We start from the raw sequence: 20,011 nt of genomic DNA on the forward strand, positions 1-20,011 counted from the left end.
GGCAACCAACAAACAATGCTGCATTGCAAGTGGCAGGAGAGAGTCACAAGTGCCTTACATAAAAGTATGAAATTATTATTGGAGCTTTGCATAGGAAGACAAGGGAAGGCAAGCACCAGTGGGTGCTACCCATCTTGCAAACCTAAATAGGCCAAGTACAGGTTTGCTTTAAGCTGTCAAATGGCAACTCAACATAAAAACAAGATATCAGATTTTTACATGATTTGCACTGAAGAACCGACTGACCTAAACAAAGTTTTTATTATCTTGTCCAAGTTATTCTCTAAAATGTAACAGTAGCCTATGTACTTTGGGAGCTAAACATTTTTTTAGATTGACTGATGTTCCAGAAAATTGTATTATGTAAAAGGAGATCTCAGCAATGGTAAGTTGTAGGATAGAAGATAAAACATACGCAGCAGGGTTTTATTTTTTACACCCCTACATTTTCCAGAGAGCATATCAACAGATTATGATAAAAAATGAAAACAAGAGCAGAAACTTACAGGACAAAATGCGCTTTTTCAGCATTTAATATATTGTTTACTTTAGCAGCTTCTAATAATCTTATGTTTTAAAGCAGTGGTTCTCAACCTTCTAGTGCCGTAACCGCTTGATAAAAATTTCCCAAATTGTGGGGACCCCTAACAGTAAAATTATTTTCGTAGAGTAGGTTGTCAGCACCCAAGGCAAGACAAGTAATTTGCACCCCTAACCCAAGGACATTTAGCGCTCCCTTCCAGTCGTACTGTATTAAAACCCCTTATGGTACATTTTAGGATGTACCACTCTTTTTAAGTTCTCCTTTCTTTTCCTTTTACCTCTCTCTCTCTATCATAATTTCTTGTTTTTTTTTTTCCCCCATCCCCTCTCTCTAGCTGTTCTTCTTGTTCTTTCTATTTTTCTTTCTCTCCATTTTTCTTTGTTCCTCCCCCTCCCATGTATTCTCTATTTTTATTCCTTCTCTTACTCCTTAGTGGGGGGATGGGGGGAATGGGATGAGTGGCAATGCTGGGGGGAGTTCTGATCATCGAACTTAGGTGCTCTTGATCAAGGTCATCTGCTGATCTGAGAACTTTAGTGGGGACTTTTAATGACAACTATAATCACAGGTAGTGTTACTCACTGTGTCTCTGGCTTCACTGTGTCTCCGACTTTGTGTTGTCTCGTAGCAGTGACACCTATGCCGAAATCAGGAGATGGGGTCTCCTCCAGCCCCTCCCACTTCACATTCCTCACCAGTCAGCTGACCTCTACTCTCTGCCCCCCGAGCCATGCCGTGAACTGAATGGACAGCTGCAAAGAGGCTGGGTGAGCGGCCACGGGCTCCAGTAACAGCCCACCTGGGCAGCCACAAAAAGGCTGGGAGAGCGGTGCGGGCTTCAGGAACAACCCATGATTCGGTGACCCCACGCAAATCATCATGCGACACCCAGGTTGAGAACCACTGTTTTAAAGACTCCGATTTAACTCAATACAGCAAAATACCCTCAAAAATCTAGCACTGATACTGGAAATCAGGATGTAAAAGACATAGCACTGCTCTGAAATACAAGCAGTCATTTCTGTCTGGCTAAGTTCCAGCCAAACAGAGATCAGCACTTTATTGTAGCCAGAAATCTTTAATACGGAAATAAGGTGCACAGTCCTTTACAATTCAAAGTACAGGAATCACTATGAAGTTATTTGGTCAGGTGGAAGAAGAGATCACTGGAGAGGGGAGATCTTGAGAGGAATCATAATACGAGACTCCATGTTACGGACAAGAGGAACTGTAAAAGAAGATGGCAAAAAAAAAATATAAACAAACAAAAAAATCTACTTAAACTAAAGAGTGGCAATAAATCACCAACATTTATTGTTTTATAGAATTTTAATTATATAGGATTCAGATAGTGTTTTCACCTGTGTAATACACATTCTCATCCCATCCTCGTTTTGTCCATGCTGATTTCCTAGTTTCTTCTCTAGACTGTAGATCTTTGTAAGCTGAAAAACAAAAATGTAAAGGTGCTCTTAAAAATATGATAAGCTCTATATTACTTATGAAGGCTTAAGTAGGCCATACATGGGTCAAATTCTGAAGAGAATCGTGCGAGAAATATCATTGAAAAAGAAATGTGCATGAGCTGACCTGGAAAAAAAAAAGATTCCCAGCCACAAATGTTCTTTTCTGTAGCAACATGAGATGAAATTGAAGGCTTGGTTGGTTGAATTTTCAAAATCAATGGTAGTACCGTTGGATCACAAAACACACAAGTTCTGTTTTTCAAAAGAAAATTTGTTCGGAAATTCCACCCATGTATGGCTGGCTTTACTCTAACCAAATCACATTATTTCAGTTGTGCAATACAGGCAAATGAAATTTCTGTTTTTATCTATTCTCATGAACACTGCAATAATGAACAAGTAGTCCCACCCAAAGGCACCAGTATTTGCAAAGCTGAATGATAGGGTCAAACTCTACCAAGGGATTTTTCCTTCTGTACAAACCTACACAAATTTGTCAAATCATAAGGAACTCCAGAGGGTACAGAAAATTGTCATCAAACATTGCTCCCAACTGTCCTCTATTTGGAACAATGTCCCTCTTTCCTCCTCATTTGTCCCTGAATTTGGTCTGATCTATATATTTGTATATAAAATGGACTTTTTATCTTCCAAAAATGTTTCACAGTGCTAAACCTTCCATCCAATTTCTTTCTAAATTGCTGCATTTGTAAATGTCAAAAGATAGTATAAAGGAATAGTAGTGGTTAAAAAAAAAAAAAAAAAAAAAAATGGGAAGTAGAATCAAATACTTATAATTTTTTTTTTTCTGATAAAACTCCATGGCAGCATAGGAATGGGCTGACTCCACTCACTCCTACCCCATAGGACCCCTCCCCATACATTTTGAAGCTGATCCAGGCCACACGTTCCCAACTCAACAACTGGGAGGGACAGAGGCGTTGCTAGGGGGGTGCGGCCCGCACCCGGGTGACACCCGCTAAAGGGGTGACACCCTCCCGAGAGTGAGAAAAAGCCCTGGCTGACTAACTTTGGAAGTCTTTTTATTTCAGCTGGAAACCCACCTCCAGCGCTGCGGGTGTTCTCCTCCTCTCTGTCTCTCATTACGGCACTTCTGCCTGAGCCTGTCACGATCCATTCTCCACCCGGGCGGCAGCTGGAGAAGAGAGGACAGTGTGCAGCCGCCCGGGTGGAGAATGGATCGTGACAGGCTCAGGCCGCAGCGCTGTAATGAGAGACAGAGAGGAGGAGGTGTACTATGTACCCTAGCCGCCCAAGCTGGTGCGGTAACGGGCAGGGGGAAGGGGGTGTCGGCTTGCGGTGGTGGGGGGTGTCCTCCGCGGTGTTGCGACTGGTGGGGGGTGGCTGTACTGATAAAGGGGGGTAGTTTGTCCTGGGGGGCTGTACTGTTAAAGGGGGGTAATTTGTCCTGGGGGGGCTGTACTGATGGAGGGGGGTGGTATGTCCTGGGGGGGCTGTACTGATGGAGGGGGGTGGTCTGTCCTGGGGGGGCTGTACTGATGGAGGGGGGTGGTCTGTCCTGGGGGGGGCGGTCTGTCCTGGGGGGCTGTACTGATAGAGGGGGGTAGCTTGTCCTGGGGGGGCTGTACTGATGGAGGGGGGTGGTATGTCCTGGGGGGCTGTACTGATGGAGGGGGCGGTATGTCCTGGTGGGGCTGTACTAATGGAGGGGGGTGGTATGTCCTGGGGGGGCTGTACTGATGGAGAGGGGTAACTTGTGCTGGGGGGGCTCTACTGATGGAGGGGGTGGTCTGTCCTGGGGGGCTGTTCTGATGGAGGGGGGTGGTATGTCCTGGGGGGGCTGTTCTGATGGAGGGGGGTGGTATGTCCTGGGGGGGCTGTACTGATGAAGGGGGGGTAGCTTGTGCTGGGGGGGCTCTACTGATGGAGGGGGGTGGTCTGTCCTGGGGGGGCTGTACTGATGGAGGGGGGGTGGTATGTCCTGGGGGGGCTGTACTGATGGAGGGGGGTGGTATGTCCTGGGGCGGGCTGTACTGATGGAGGGGGGTGCTTTTTCCTGGGGGGGGATCTGTACTAATGGAGGGAGTGCTTTAGCCTGGGGGGAGGGGTCTGTACTGATGGAGGATGGGGGTGGTTTGTACTGAGGGGGGTCTGTACTGATGGAGGGGGTTTATACTTAGTGGGGGGGTCTATACTGAGCAAGGGGGGTCTGTACTAAATGGGGGGGTCTATACTGAGGGGGGACTATACTTTGTGGAGGGAGGGTCTGTACTGAGGGGGGGACTATATTTGGAAGGAGGTCGGTACTGAAGGAGGGGGGTCTGTACAGAGGGGCGACTATAGTTGGTGGAAGGGGGTGACACCATGTTTTACCGCACCGGGTGACACCAACCCTAGTGACGCCACTGGGGAGGGATCCTATGCTGCCATGGAGTTAATTAGGAAAGGAAAATGATGGCAAGCATTTGATAACAATTTCCCTGACTAACTCCATGGCAGCATACAAATGTGAAATAACTAGCTAAAAACAAAAAGGGGGTGCAGAAAAAGTAAGGTTTCAATCACAGCCCTAGCCAACAGAAGCTTTAACACCAAAAATATTTTGCAAGAAAAGTGACATTATCCTAAATCAATATATGACGTTGGGGATAATCCACATCATATCAAGTATCCCATCTTATAAAACTAAGATAGCATATGATCTCTCACCTATGCTATTTGCCTTAGGTGAGAGATCATAAGATGGCATCGTTTTAGAAGATGGGATACTTGGTATGAATAAACATGGTATGATTTGATTTAATGGTAATGGATGCTCCTCAAGTTAAGAGATGTGCCTACATGTTTATTTGGAAGGGATTCTAAAGGCTGAAGGTTTTTTTTACCTTCATGCATACTATGCTGGAAGGTAAAAAATACCTCCCCTTAGCGCACCCTCCGGGGGATACTCACACAACTCCGCTATTATCTACCAAATGACCTGAAGAAGTGGGGTGGAAAGCCACAAAACGTGTCACGATTCATTGTGTTGCTTTCCCCAATTGGACTGCGATCTGAGAGCCAAGTTATGTTGAATGGAGGGGAATGAATAACGATTTGTAATGATGTAAAACATTCCTCTATTTATTTTATGCAATATCAAAATTGATATTGGTTTTAAATTTAAAGATTTCAAAAGTTGACATGGTACATATACAGTATTTGGCACCTTAAAAGTCTCATAACTGCAAGAAGTTGGTTTGGGTTATTTGTGATTTCAGGGATGTTGGTGCCAATGCATTCCTGATATCAGGTACATACAAGGGCTGGGAGTTTTCAGCTAAGGCAAGGGCATTATTCAACTTTAGTCAAAGCTGCACCCAGGGGGTAGGTGGGAGGGTTGTTCTGCTTACTGATCTCATTTTAAAGCTGAACTAAAGTATCATTATTTTTTTGCATGTTAAAGTCGTATTAAACCCAAAACCAAAAATGTAATTTATTGCAGCTTACCAATCTTTAGATGTGGTGGCTGCATTAGTTTTTTTTTTTTTTTTTTGGTTAAAACTTTTTTCTCCCTTTCACTTGGTGATCTGGCCAGTAACACACCTCCTGTATTAGAGTGCCTACACTCTGGATGAAAGAGCACAGAGACACCTTTGGACAGCAACATTGTCAGTCTTGGGGGAGGGGAGTGTTAGATGTACTAGCAGATTTAGATACACTAACAAGTCAAGCCAAACTCTAGCTCACACTGCAGTTAAATAAGCAGTTACAGCTATTTTTTTTTTATTCCAGGATAAAGGTTTTACAGGAATAAATAATAATTGATCATTGTAAGCACCTCTGTCGGTGATAAATGGTTTGTCCCAACCCTCTAATTGCTACATTTGCAGCAGAGCTTGTTCCGTTGAAAAACAACAGACTTACTTGATAGATCACTAGATGAAAATAAAAAGGAAAGGAAGCCTAAATAAGAAAATTAATGCAGCCATCGGGAGTGTGTCACGTACAGAGTGAGCCATGTACAGAGTGCAGGACCCAGGAGTTTTCCACATACAAAGTGCAAGGTTCGAGAGTGTGCTACATCTAGGAGTGTGCTAATAGCACTCTCCTGAACCCCACACTATGTATGTAGCAAACACCTGAACTCTGCACACTCTACATAGCGCTGCACTATGTAGAGTGTGCAGAGTCCAGGGTGCGCTACGTACACAGTGCAGAGGCATGCACTACATACAGAATGGAGATCTCACTGGCCAGTTCACATTCACAACCACAAACGACACCCCCTTTCCCCCACAAATCGCCTCCTCCTCCAGCACAGTGCTATCATTCCAACCCCCCCCTTGACAGTACCAAGTAAATGAAAATGCTGCAGCAGCTAGAGCTTACCCCAGGAGGAGAGTGGAGACTGGAGAGTACTGGCTGCAGGGCAGGCACAGGCTTCAGCAGCTGTTGATGCCAGACAAGCACCGGGGCCCAGGTTCCATCTAAGCAGGCAGGATACAGAGAGGCAGAGGACAGATATCACTCCTCCGGGTCTATCTCAGTGTGCAGCCAGGACTAGAGGACCAGAAACGGCAAATGCAGCCGCCTGCTCACTCCACGGCCGGCTTCTGCCCCACTTCTGTTGAAAAATAATACTCACTCCCAGTGTCTTTTGGCAGAGATGCCAGCAAAAAGATGACAAAAAAAAAAAAATCAAATTTTTTTACAAACGGTCCATTAAATTTACAGAAGTTGGCAACCCTGGCAGCTGTTGATAGTAGACAAATCTTCCAAATCAACAAAGCAGAGTAGAGCTGAAGAACATATGTCCACTGTCCTGAGGCATGATGGTAATAGACAGGGTTATCCCATGTTGGCTAGTTTTGTTGTTGCCAGTGTCTATTTCTTCTGTAAAGCACAGGATAACCTAACAGTCTAAGAATTCTTGTAACGCTTAATGGACAAAAAAAACTATCTTCCTAAAGGCAGGGTTGGTACTGAAGAGGGGCATGCTGGATCAAATAACCTCAACAAAAATACATTTTATAAGTACACAAATCTCCCAACAACACAAACATTGCCTACAGTGTTTTACTAGATTTACCCCAAAGGTGGTGCACCACATATAACTCTCCAATCTGAGAAAAAAATCCTCCAACAGCCTCCTGATTCTCCTGGCGGTACTTTATAGCACGAGCCCTAAAGTGGGTAAAGAGAAAATTATCTGGAATAGTAATTCAGACATGTGCGAACTCTGTAGCAACTAATGACACACTAACACCAGCAAACATTGCTGTACCCTTCATTTACAATGTTTCAGTTAACTGTCAACAAGCAATGGTTTTAGAACTTTTTACCTAGTTAAAGCGGTATTAAACCCAAAACCAAAATATGTAATATACTGCAGTTTACCAATCATTTGATGTGGTTTGGGTTTTTTCCCCCCTCTGATTTCACCTGGTGATTTGACCAGTAACACACCACCTGCATTAGAATGCCTACACTCTGGATGAAGGAGCACAGGGTTATTTTTGGACAGCAGCACTGTGAGTCTGGGGGGAGCGGAGTGTCAGATGTACTAGCAGATTTAAAACCGCTAACAAATTGAAGCCAAACACCACAGCAAACAGTGTTTTAGTGGGATAAATGTTTTACATAAAAAAGCAGATAATTATATACACCACTGACAGTGTTAAATGATCTCATTGCCTAATCTCTGTAACGGATCTAGTCTGCTGGAGAGCTTGTTCTTTTGAAAAACAGATTTACGGGCTGGATCACCAGATGAAAGTCTAAAAAAAAAGATAAAAACAAAATGCACATCTAATAATTGGTACTCTGCAATATACAAAATGCTCGCTCTTGGGTTTAAATACCACTTTAAGGATTTGGGAATCAAATGTGTATTTTAATTAAACCAACCAATGCACAGAATTTTAAAAAGTAACATAATCCATAACAATAATGCCTTTTTTAAAGTAAACTTTTAACAGAAAAATAAAAAATTAGCGCATACATAAAATCGCTGGGTAATATTGTACGGGATTACCTGTATCTATTTCTATTGGCTGCTCGTATATACTAACATCAATGGTGTTTTCAAACTGCCTACCAACTCTAAGCGGGCCCTTTTTCCCCTCATCACCAATGTAAAGAAGCACTATAATGACCACCAGTCCAAGGGAGTCCTTAACTACCATGTAAAAGGGAGCACTACAATGTTCACAGTTTATGTTTATGATCACTGCTAAAACCTGTCAGATATAGCTGGAGGGGTATTAAAAAGTTACCCACTCTCGATGTCAAATACATCAAGTACGCTACATTCTTTTATCATTAGTACATCTACAACCTAAAAAATCTTGCTCATTTACTGTGAGCTGTGCATAGACATAATAATCATGGCAGGACTTCCCTGAGACACGAGCAGTATTAAAAAAGTTGAGAAAGGCTGCTTTAACCAATTAAAAGAGAAGTATGTTTTTTTTTTTTTCTTTAAGATTCATACTTACCTAGGTGGAAGCAGCATCGATACTGTATCTGTCCCCTGGCGCCTCTACACAGAGCCGAGCAATCGAACACCACCGATCACTCAGTTCTCACAGCTCTCTGCCCCCTCCTTGCTCAATGAAGCGCTGGGCTGTGGAAGGGGCGGGGGGCGGGGGGCGGATGGCTCAGGCTCTCGGCAGCTCGATGAAACACAGCCTGGACTGACTTCTGTGACATCAGCAGAGAGCTGACTTCAGCCCACTCTCTGCTGGAAACGGGTCACAGGAGTGCAAAACAAACTGCACTCCTGTGATCCATAGGAGAAGTTTAGCCAAACGAGCTTTGGCTGTACTTCTCCTTTAATAACTAAAGCAAATTTTCAGAGTTACATTAGTTCAACATTTTTCTTATACCTATACACTTACAAAATAGTTAACCCCCAAATAAAATGAACCAACATTATTTAATTTTCTTTTTATAAGTACAAAGTGCTCTTTAAAAAAAGCAAATACCCTGTGAGGGGGCATTTAATATATATTTAAAAAAAAAAAACAAATACAGTAAACACTATGTAACTCACCAGTTGTTTCCCCATTCAATCATTGTGCCTGGCTAGAAGACAAGAGAATTACATTAGTATACGACAATGTTGGCTTAACTGCTCTGTAGGCCTCTTGCACACGGATGTAATAATTTACTGATGTTGACAGAAAGATCCCAAGTAACATGTTCTGTAAAGACAATGCATAAACGCACATGAAAGGTGCGTATGCGTATACATATATAAAATTCTTCATCCTCTTCTAGTTGTCACAACTGCAATATACGCACGTATACACGGATATGTATGTAAAAGAACTGCACTCAAATGTATATGCTTTCTTTTATTTTATGGCTCTGTTCTCATTGCTGTAGAAGTCTTCTTGAACACAGGAGAAAAAAAAAATGACATGTTTTTTTACTGATCTGAACACCGGTGAATTGATGTCTATGAAATAATACACACAGCTGTCTAAAGATCAGTAAAACAGTGATGAGTATAGAGCCAAAAAATAAAAATAGAAAATTTTACATGTCAATGCTGTAATTATGCACATTTTTGTGTATACGTCCACATATTGCAACACTGGCAACTAGAAGAGAATTAAGAAGAATTCATGTGGTGCCTGAAAAGCAAGTTAACCTGTTATAATATTTTGCACAAGCAAAAAATAGCATTTGCTTCAAATGAAATACTTTCACTGGGTATCTCCTTTAGGAGTCCATATACAAGACTAAACTATTTCACCAAGAAATGCAATATGTCATAGCATCACTAATCATAATCATTGTTATACATTAAAGTGGAACTAATCTCTAAATAAAAAAAATCCTACAAGGTTGGGATTTGTGGCAGAAGAAACATGCAACTGGTATCCTGTTCCAGCATGCTCAGGAGTTGAATCAATAGTAGATGCCCAATGTCTAAAGAGGATGCCAGAAGTAGTGGCTGCAGAAGGGAGGATAGATCCTGTATTGCACTACTGTTGAATTACTGTTGTGACTCCAGGACAGGATGAAGGGAATCTCCCCAGCATGGCATAAAACAGGAGAAAAATTCAGGAGCTTTAGTCATTCTCTGTTCTAGGGGTCATGAATTAAAAATTGACTGAGGTCCAGTCAGTAAAACTTTTTTTTTTTTTAGGCAGCGTTCCAAATCTCATATTTGCACTAAGACACATCACAGCCCCCCTCCCCGTATATCGTATTAAAATATTTTTATTGAAAAAGTATGGAATTGTACAACAATAATAAAAAGAGAAAAAGAAAGGAAAGGGAATAATTATGCTTAGAGGCCATGGCCTAAATATCCTTAAACTAGCCAAGTTTTACCTTTCCTATTCCTACAAAAAATAAAGAACTTAAAGTTGCCTTAATATAATGTACCAACATATTTATTATTAATGCCAATTTTTATATACATGTATAAGCTGCCTTAATATAATGTGCCGACATATTTGGTATCAATGCCAAATTTTATATACATGTATGCACACATAAAAAAACAAAAACACACAAAAAAAAAAAAAAAAAAGGAAGACGTAAACAAAAAATGATTAGGCACATGATATTGTGTGAAATATAAAATAAACAAAGCGCCAAGGACATAAATTAATCTCAATAAATCAGCTGCAGCGATAAACTTGCTATCTGCAAATAATATATATATATATATATATATATATATATATATATATATATATATATATATATATATATATATATATATATATATATATATATATATATATATATATATATATATATATATATAAAAACAGTTCCCCGTGCTAGGTGATATATAATGGACAAGAGTAAAAAAATCGAAGTTACTTACCGGTAACGTTTTTTCCCAAGAGTCTTTCGGGACAGCACCTTTGAGAGACCTCGGCTCCTCCCTTCTCAGGAAACACCACCTCCACCAGAGCTTTAAGCCACTCCATCCCTCCAGCCCATCAGTTTTTTCACGAGAACCTCCGGCCAGTCTAGGGAGACACAAGAACACATCATACCAACCTTCAGACTCCTGATGCTCTCACATCCTAGTGGCAAAATATTATTTGGGTGGGTACCGGTGCTGTCCTGAAAGACTCTTGAAAAAACTGTTACCGGTAAGTAACTTCGATTTTCCCTATTTTGTCTTTCAGGACAGCACCTTTGAGAGGATAAGCGAGCACTTACCCTAGGGTGGGACTACTGTTTCAGGACTTTACGCCCAAAGGCCTGGTCCTGGGCAGACAATAAATCCAGTCTGTAGTGCTTGACGAAATTCTTAAAAAAACTTGACCACGTTGCTGCTCTGCAGATCTGTTCGGGTGTTGCACCAGCCACTCTGCTTGTGACGTTGCCATGGCCCTAGTGGAATGGGCCCAAATACCTTCCGGGACCTCCACCCCTTTTGCTATATAGGCTTGACTAATGGCCAACCTCAGCCTTCTGGCTATAGTATGTCTAGAGGCTTTGGATCCCTTCCTAGCCCCTGAAAAAGAAACAAAAAAGGAATCGGATCTCTTAAACTGTTCCGTAATTTCCAGGTACTTTAGTACACATCTCCTATCATCTAACCTGTGGAAAACATGCCCCTGTTCCCTCACAGGATTAAAACAAAAAGTGAGTAAACAGATTTCCTGACTCCTATGAAATTTAGAAGCCACTTTTGGCAAAAAAGCCGGATCGGTCTTAAAAATTATCCGATCTGGAAAGATTTGAAGGAAAGGTGCCCTCCTTGAGAGGGCTTCTAGCTCACTAACCCTCCTTGCGGTAGTGATTGCAACTAAAAAAACAGGTTTTGAGAGTGCAAAATTTCACTGAACAAGACTCAATAGGCTCAAAAGGATCCCCTGTAAGAGCCTGCAACACCAGGGAGAGATCCCATATAGGAAAACCTAGATGTCCAAGGGTTCACCGCTAGTTGTTCAAGGAACACACTTAAAAGCAGAAACTTGACCTTTAAGAGTACTAAGGGCCAGTCCCTTATCTGCCCCACTTTGTAGGAACTCCAGAACTGCTACTGGGCTGCGAACGCTAAAGGAGCTCTCTGAGCACCAAGAATTTAACTTCTTCCAGACCTTCAAATAGATATTGCGCGTCTCTTCTTTCCTACAATTTAGAGGAGTCGCTACCAACCTTTCAGAGAACCCCTTACTTCTCAGCATTTCCTCCTCAGTAGCCAGGCTGCCAGATTCCACCTCTCCACCTGAGGACAGAAGATTGGGCCTTGATAGAGGAGGTCTTCCCTGACCGGCAATATCCAAGGTGGTTCCACCGCCAGATCATTTAGGATAGAAAACCATAGCCTCCTGGGCCAGTGTGGCGTTATCAAGATCAGAGTCGTGTCCTCTGACTGGAATTTCCTCTGCGGGCAACAGTACAGGGGGGGAGGCATAGCACTTGGAAAAATTCCAGCTCTAAGAAAGAGCATCCACGCCTATTGCCCCGTCCCGCCGGTTCAGAGAGAAGAAGAGGGGAGTTTTTGCATTCTCCCTTGAAGTGAAAAGGTCCACACATGGAACCCCCCACTTCTGGATAATCATCCTGTAGGTGACCTGACTCAGGACCCAGTCGCTCTCCCTCAGCTTCATCCGGCTGAGGAAGTCTGCCACCTGTTTTAACTCCCCTTTTAGGTGTACTGCAGATAGTGAGAGCACCGTGACCTTGGCCCAGTTGAATATTGTTTACATCAGAGCCCAAAAGGGAACTGCTCCTGTTGCCCCCCTGTCGGGTTGATGTAAGCAACCGCAGAGGAATTGTCTGAGCGGACCTGGACCTGATGTCCCTGGAGTTCCTGCTGTAAGGCTCTGAGAGTCAGAAAATGGCTTTAAACTCCCTCCAGTTTGAGGACTTCCCCGCGTTCTCGACCTCGACTCTCCAGGATCCCTGCGCTAGACTCACCCCGTGCCGCTTGCGTCTGTTGTGACGATCTTGGACACTGGCAGTACCCATTCCAGACCCTGGGATAGATTTGCTGCCTTTCTCCACAAGGACCTCTTCATCCATATTGGTATGAGAATTGTTGAGTCCAAGGACCTTTGAGTGTGGTCCCAAACTTTCAGAATGAACAACTGCAAAGGGCAGAAATGCAATCCCGCCCACCTTACAGCTGGGAGAGCAGCCGTCAGTAACCCCAAAGCCGACATTCTTATGGAGATTTGTTGATTGCTTTGTAGAACTGCCAAGGCCTTGTCTACTTTCAGAATTTTTTCTTCGGGAAGAAAAACTCTCCGCTGGGTTGAGTCCAGAATGTAACCTAGGAATTCAACCCTCTGGGATGGAACCAGGCTGGATTTTTCCAAAATTTAAGAGCCATCCCAGATGCTCCAATACACTCCTTGCTACCTGCAAATCCTGGATTAGCTACTCCGGTGAAGGAGCAAAAATAAGCAGGTCGTCCAGGTATGTGATCACTGAGATTCCTTGAAGTCGCAGAAAGGCCAAGATCTCCACCATGACTTTGGTGAATATCCGGGGAGAAGGGGAAAGCCCAAAACTGCAGATGCACCGCGTTTCCCCCCCGGACCTTACTGCCAGTCTGAGGAATCTCTGACTGTCCTCTGCGATCGGAATGTGCAGATAGAAGTCCCTTAGATCTATGGACGCCATGTAGCAATCTGGAGGAAGCAGTGTCTTTACGGAAAAGATGGAATCCATCCAAAATCTTCTGTAGGAGATTGATCAATTTAGAGGCTTCAGGTTCAGGATGAGCCTGAACTTCCCTGAGGGTTTCCGAACCACAAAGATGTGGGAATAGAACCCTCTGCCTATCTCCCCAGGTGGGACCCGTGATACTACGTCCTGCTGTTCCAGTTCCTCCAATGAGGAAAGTAGTGCCGCCGCCTTGTCCGCACACATTTTGGCAGGTCTGTAACTAGAAGTGTGTGTGTGTGTGTGTGTGTGGGTTGGAGAATTCCAGTCTGTACCCCCTCCTTACTATTCCCAGTATGAACAGATTGGAGGTAACCGACTCCCACTGTGGGAGGAAAGCCCCCAGTCTTCCTCCCACCGGGGTTAACCTGTCATCCTGTTAATCCTCTTCCGAAGAGGATCTGGAGGAGTCCGTACAGAGGCCACACTCGTTATCCATGAGCTGGGGAGGTTATGATGGGATCTGAGGTTTAATAGCTCCATTTGGTGTCTTTGGATGTTCCATTACCACCAACGAATCCAGAGTCTGGGTCCTATTGCTAAGCTCCGGAGGGCTTTTTTATACAGGCTTCCCCTGATCCTCTGTAGTGGGGCGTCATGGGGTTCTGGTAAGCAGCAAATCTCTATCATTGGTGGCGGATTGAGCACAAGATTTTTTCACGTCATAGAAGATTAAATTTATTCATATTTAGATTGACTCTTCCAATATTTTTTTTTATTTCATCAATTATTTGTTCACGGGTGTTTGGCCATTTTAAGTGTTTGGCCATTTCACTATATGTCATATTTATTTTTAATTTTATCAACATTTATTGATTTCTAGTTTTGTTTTTAATTTTAGGGGTGTCACATCATTATTTGCCAATTTGTTTACGATATATGGTATATGCACATGGTACATTGGCAGTATTATGGAATAATGCACACATTATTAAGTTAATGCCTTAGCGCGACTCTATTATTTTCTATATATAACACTGTTAATTTGTTGTACAGAAGAATCGCTGCTTTTATTATTTTAGATCCATCAATTATTAGCACAATTTGTGTTTAGGTACACTATTTTGATTCACCCTAGCGCAGTTTTTTCAACCTTTTTTTTTTTTTCTTTTACTTCCTCTTAGTGTTGTGTGGGGACCTAGATTTTTCAGTGGTCTTGCCCTGAAATGACAAAACCCACAGCCATCAGAATCCTTCCGCCCGCGATCAACGTTCGGGAATCGAGCAGAACAGTGGTCAACCATCCTAAGTGGGCCGATTTCCTCTAAAATAATCACCTGCTATTTACACCAGGTGCCAGGATGTAGGCACCGATACATGAGAGTGTAATCAATTGTTTTTATCAATAAATCCTTCTCAAACTTTATTGCGCAATGAGGTTTCTTCTTTCATACCTACTTGTATGAGGCATATCCACTTCAAGAACCGCCAGCAAACAGATATCGCCAGGGGGTCTTCCCACACGCTTGATTGACTACACTAGCGATAGTTGGTCAATATTGAGGGGTGAGAGTGTACATCTATGTGGGGCACCCAGTCTGAGCACCAAGAAGCACGGATGTATTTTTGAGCACGAGCAACTGTTTATATCACATATACTGTTATAAATGCAATTTATTTACTTTTTTCCATTAAATATCAACTAGCGCGGTGAACTGTTTTTTTCACTGTGTGAAACATGTATGCCTTGATCATCATTTTTTCCTGTGGTGTGTCACTTGAATGGATTAATAAAGGACTCATATTCATCATCTTGGAGTGCAGCAGTTTCTTCCTTTTTGCAGTTTGTACAGTGGGTGAGCCATGGTGAGCACCCTTGAGACGAGTCCTTTAATTCACTTCACTTATTCATTTATCTGGATTCACCCACCTCAGCGGTGTTCCTTTTTTTTTTGGTAAATTACTATGTTAACAAGTGGGTGATTACTCTTCATCCCAATCTGTAGCACCTCCGGCCCCCGCCGGCTGTGAGGATAACAGCAGCGGCCAGGAGGTAGTCTTGGGAGAGCTCATACAGCTGATAAGTGGCGGCCACTATCCAGACAGGACTGTCACTCAGTCCATTTCTGGACCGCGGTCCGCTATTTAATAATCCCTGCTCTATTCTATTCAAAAATATAAAAAATGGCTATAGATATACTTTAGCTGTTACAATCTCTTTATAATAAGTTTACAAAAAAGTGTCTGCAATAAAACTAGTCTGAGCAGGAGTTTACCTTCCTGGCCCCCATGATTATGAACAAGTAGATGCATGAATTCACTTCACATTTAAAAAACCATTTCTGATGCATGTCCAATTTTACTTCTGCAGTAAAATTTGGTGGGTTTGTAAAATATTTTCAGTACAATTTAATCCAAATGATTAGGCCTCACACCAGTTTCCAAGTGGAGATCATAAGCCTCAACATGCTGTGCTCTCTCTGTAGGTGGATAAAAGTGTTACCTTTAACCTGTATGTGCGTAATTCATACACGTTGGGTCCTTTACGAGGTACTGGTTCATTCCAGAAACTGAACTCTAGAAGAAGCTGGTTTCTGCGGGAGAGCAGCATGCGGCTACGCTCCTCACGAAAAGCCAGGTATTCCTGCAGTAGAAAGGATATGGTGTTGCATTGATAAGCATGGCCAAGTATTAGACATGTATTTGCAGGATAATGTGAACTATGCAGGAAAAAAATTAAGAAATCCTAGAGCAGAATGAGGAGTGAAAAGCTGGAAAGTCTAAAAGAAAATGAAGAAAAGGCACTGTGTCGATTAAGATATAAAGCAGATGTGTTTCTACCAAATTCATACATGAGGATTTTGAGGCTCTGTCAGATGTCCATTACCTTGTTATTTCGTAATTTATTCATACAGTCCATGAGAGCAGGATATCCCCCAGAGAATCGCCATAGATGAACTGAAAGGGGAAATCAGCATTTAACCAGCAAACATGCCAGTACCCACCCAAAATATCTACACTCACCTGCTTGGTCTTGCTCCCCATACCATGTATTCCAATTACCCACCAAGTCACATGGGTAATCTGGATCCTGGTGCAGCTTGGGTAGGACCTCTTCTCTGCATGGGAAACAAGAAACACTTTTTACACAATCAAAAAAAAAAGGGGAATTTTAAGCCCAATTCCTTTCTTCTATTATACAGTAAGGAAATAAATTAAATTGCGTACATTCTTGTTTCAGGAAAATGAAAATACATTGAATTTTCACTTTACTGAAACAAGATTATAAATTCTAGACAGAGATCTTAAAATGTTGGTAAATGTGAAAACTAATTTACCAGTAGCTGTCCTTTTATATTCTTTATTTAGGGCATAAAGGGCATGTTCATTAAAATTAGAAAAAAAAAAGACACTGAAAGATCAAACAGATACTGTAATATAGACATAGGCCTATAAAAACACCTGCATGTAAAGAGGTGCCATCTTGTACATGGCTTGGCCCCCTACGATAAAGACACCGCATAACCTGGCAAAACATTGAATGCCTCAAGTTTTATAAGCAACTCTAACTCGAGTGCATCACTTAGAGTTCACAACAAGGGATCAAAAGCCAGGAACCAACTTGAAAGTCAAACACTCATGAAAATAGAGAAGGGTGAAGTACAGAAAAGAAGGTAGAAAAAAAGTAATGAAACAAAGATGGGAAAAAGGGGGGAAGGAACAGTGCACAGGAAACACCTCCCACTCGGTCCAGCTGGAGCAGACTGCTATCTTCTGGAACTAATATAGGAATACCATATTGATTCCTTGCATGTCAACTGAGTCAAATCAAGATGGAAGAGTCTAAAGCTGGATACACACTACACAACTTTCTTTAGATTTTTTCCTTTAGATTTACCAAAACCATATAATATGAGGGTCAAACCTAAACACTTTCAATTTGTACACAATCAAGCAGGCCCTTGTACTACATAGTTGAAGGTAAAACTAAAGAAAATCTAACAACAAAAGTTGTATAGTGTGTATCCAGCTTTAGCGTATATCAACGGCAGAGCTTGGTATGAGGGAGAGCTGGTAAAGGCAGTCCAAGTGGACCAGGTGTTACGGAATTTTTCCTCAAGGCTATTGAATTTAATTGACTCTGGTGAACTACATCTGCATCGTTGGGGGTGTTAATTTCCACAGGAAAACACAAGCTCGGGGCACATGGAGTGGTTATGAAGGAGGATTTGTATTGTTTGTAACACTGTGTCAATGTTCAAGAGATAGCTGGTGGGGTTGGCCATACTGATGTAAACTGACAGATTACTTTGCGCACTTCAGTTCAGAATAGTCATAGTACAGGGCATTCCCAAAAGATGTATAATAAAGATCCCTGACCTTGTTGGCACCGCCAACAAATAGGTACCTTTGGGATTTGCTTTTGAAGATAGATAGGTACACAGTAGCTGTTCTTTGTATGAGGTGAAATTGCTTTTAAATGCTTGATCAGAATCAGATCTGCACCAATCCAATAAAACAAACAAACAAACAATCTAGCTGCCTTTATCAGTACATGTGATCATGTGCTTTTTAGGATCCAATCACCCTGCATTTTTACACATAGCAATGTTCATCCATAACTCCTGAACACCACCACCATTGTCAAATATAAAAGCTGTATGCACTTTAGCATTCAGCGACACATAGGTCCATTCATGCACACGCTGCAGAGAGGCTTCAAGTGGTTGTAAAGTCACTACTGAGAAATCTTGTAATCCCCTCTTACAGGAAGATACAGTATAATGGTATAATGTGCAGTATCTGTTTTTTCAAAATGATTCCACAAAATACCTTATTTACAGCGCCGCTGGGCACTGATGTGATCTGCCGGTGCTCTTCTTCCACGATCCGAGCACTACAGCGGGAGGAGCTGAGATTCCACGCTGACGTTAAAACGTAAGGAGAGCAGCAGGAGGTCACGTGAGCATTCAGCGGCACTGTAAATAAGGTATTTTGCGGAATAATGTTTAAAATAAGCAGATATTGCACATTATATCTTCCTGTAAGAAAGGAAATTACAGGGATTTCTCAGTAGTAATTTTACAGCTATAGCGAGGGGAGAGGAGATGGATTACACTCAGACTCCCGATGAGCTGACAGGCAGGGAGGGAGGGGGTCAGAGGAGAGAAGGATGACGAAGGCATGTTACCTGACCACAGTAATCAGCAGCCATGATTACCGCGGTCAGTACACTAAGGTGGACACAGGAACAGGCAGGATCAACCAGGTTTTTAGAACATAGAGAGGGACAAATGACAAAGCACAAGCACTATGCTGTGTATCCTGCTTTAAAAGATTATTATAATTTTTTTGGGGGGTTACAATCACTTTAAAAGGCACACTTTAGATATAAAAAATCAAGTTAAATTTACCGGTAACTTATTTTCCAGGAGTCTTTCAGGACAGCACCTTGAGAGTGTGGCTCCACCCACTTGACAGGAAACACACCTCCACCAAACTTTAAAAGGAGGCTCCTTCCCACTTATCATCAGTAGTAGTAGAGAACCTCCGGCCCAAGCTGGAACACATAATCAGAATATGGTTAGTCACAGTATAGTAATTTAATACAATAAAGGCGGGTTGCTGCTGTCCTGAAAGACTCCTGGAAAACAAGTTACCGGTAAGTCTAACTTGATTTTTCCCTTAACGTCTTTCAGGACAGCACCTTGAGAGGATAACAGAGACTTACCCACTTAGGGAGGGACCACAGCCTGCAAGACCTTTCTGCCAAAAGCTTGTTCACTTGCTGACAGAAGATCCAGCTTGTAATGACGGACAAACGTAAGGTAACTTGACCACGTAGCCGCCCTACAAATCTGATCTGGGGTGGCACCAGCCATTTCTGCCCATGTAGTGGCCTGAGCCCTGGTAGAATGTGCTTTAATTTGCAGCGGGGGAGATAGCCCCGATTGAGAGTAGGCTGCTAGAATAGTTGATTTAAGCCATCTAGCTATAGACCCCTTAGAAGCTTGCTGGCCCTTCTTCTTACCAGAAAAAAGAATAAATAGAGAGTCCGAGGACCGAAAGTTACTTGTTACCTCCAGATAATGTAATAAAGTCCTTCTTACATCCAAATTATGGAATTTGCCTTCTTTTTCCCCCGAAGGGTTAGAGCAAAAGGTTGGCAGGATGATCTCCTGCGACCTATTGTGTGCTGACGCCACCTTTGGCAAAAAATCCGGATCGGTTTTAAGTATAACCCTATCTGTGTAGATAGTTAAAAAGGGTCTCTTAACAGACAGGGCGTGCAGCTCACCAATTCTCCTTGCTGACGTTATTGCCACTAAGAAAGTCTTAAGAGTAAGATTCCTTAGAGAGATTTCTTGTAGTGGTTCAAAAGGTTCCTTTGTGAGGGCTTGCAGGACCACTTATAGATCCCAATTGGGAAAGTGCTTAGCCG

General features: G+C 42.5%; 1 protein-coding gene across 1 annotated transcript in view; it reads right to left on the reverse strand.

Moving 5' to 3' along the window:
- Nucleotides 1-1,550: 1,550 nt before the first annotated feature.
- Nucleotides 1,551-20,011, reverse strand: part of NIPSNAP1 (nipsnap homolog 1) — a 60,109-nt gene continuing 41,648 nt past the window's right edge. Inside the window, exons 4-10 of the mRNA XM_073630683.1 lie at nucleotides 16,594-16,688; nucleotides 16,457-16,527; nucleotides 16,073-16,213; nucleotides 9,029-9,060; nucleotides 7,064-7,158; nucleotides 1,906-1,989; nucleotides 1,551-1,772 (exon numbers count right to left, since the gene is read on the reverse strand). Of these exons, the coding sequence (XP_073486784.1) occupies nucleotides 1,708-1,772; nucleotides 1,906-1,989; nucleotides 7,064-7,158; nucleotides 9,029-9,060; nucleotides 16,073-16,213; nucleotides 16,457-16,527; nucleotides 16,594-16,688 (583 nt within the window). The 3' untranslated portion in view covers nucleotides 1,551-1,707. The remainder of the gene's footprint in view (nucleotides 1,773-1,905; nucleotides 1,990-7,063; nucleotides 7,159-9,028; nucleotides 9,061-16,072; nucleotides 16,214-16,456; nucleotides 16,528-16,593; nucleotides 16,689-20,011) is intronic.

The sequence above is a fragment of the Aquarana catesbeiana genome, linkage group LG01 (assembly GCF_042186555.1).
Source record: "Aquarana catesbeiana isolate 2022-GZ linkage group LG01, ASM4218655v1, whole genome shotgun sequence".
Taxonomy (NCBI): Eukaryota; Metazoa; Chordata; class Amphibia; order Anura; family Ranidae; genus Aquarana; species Aquarana catesbeiana.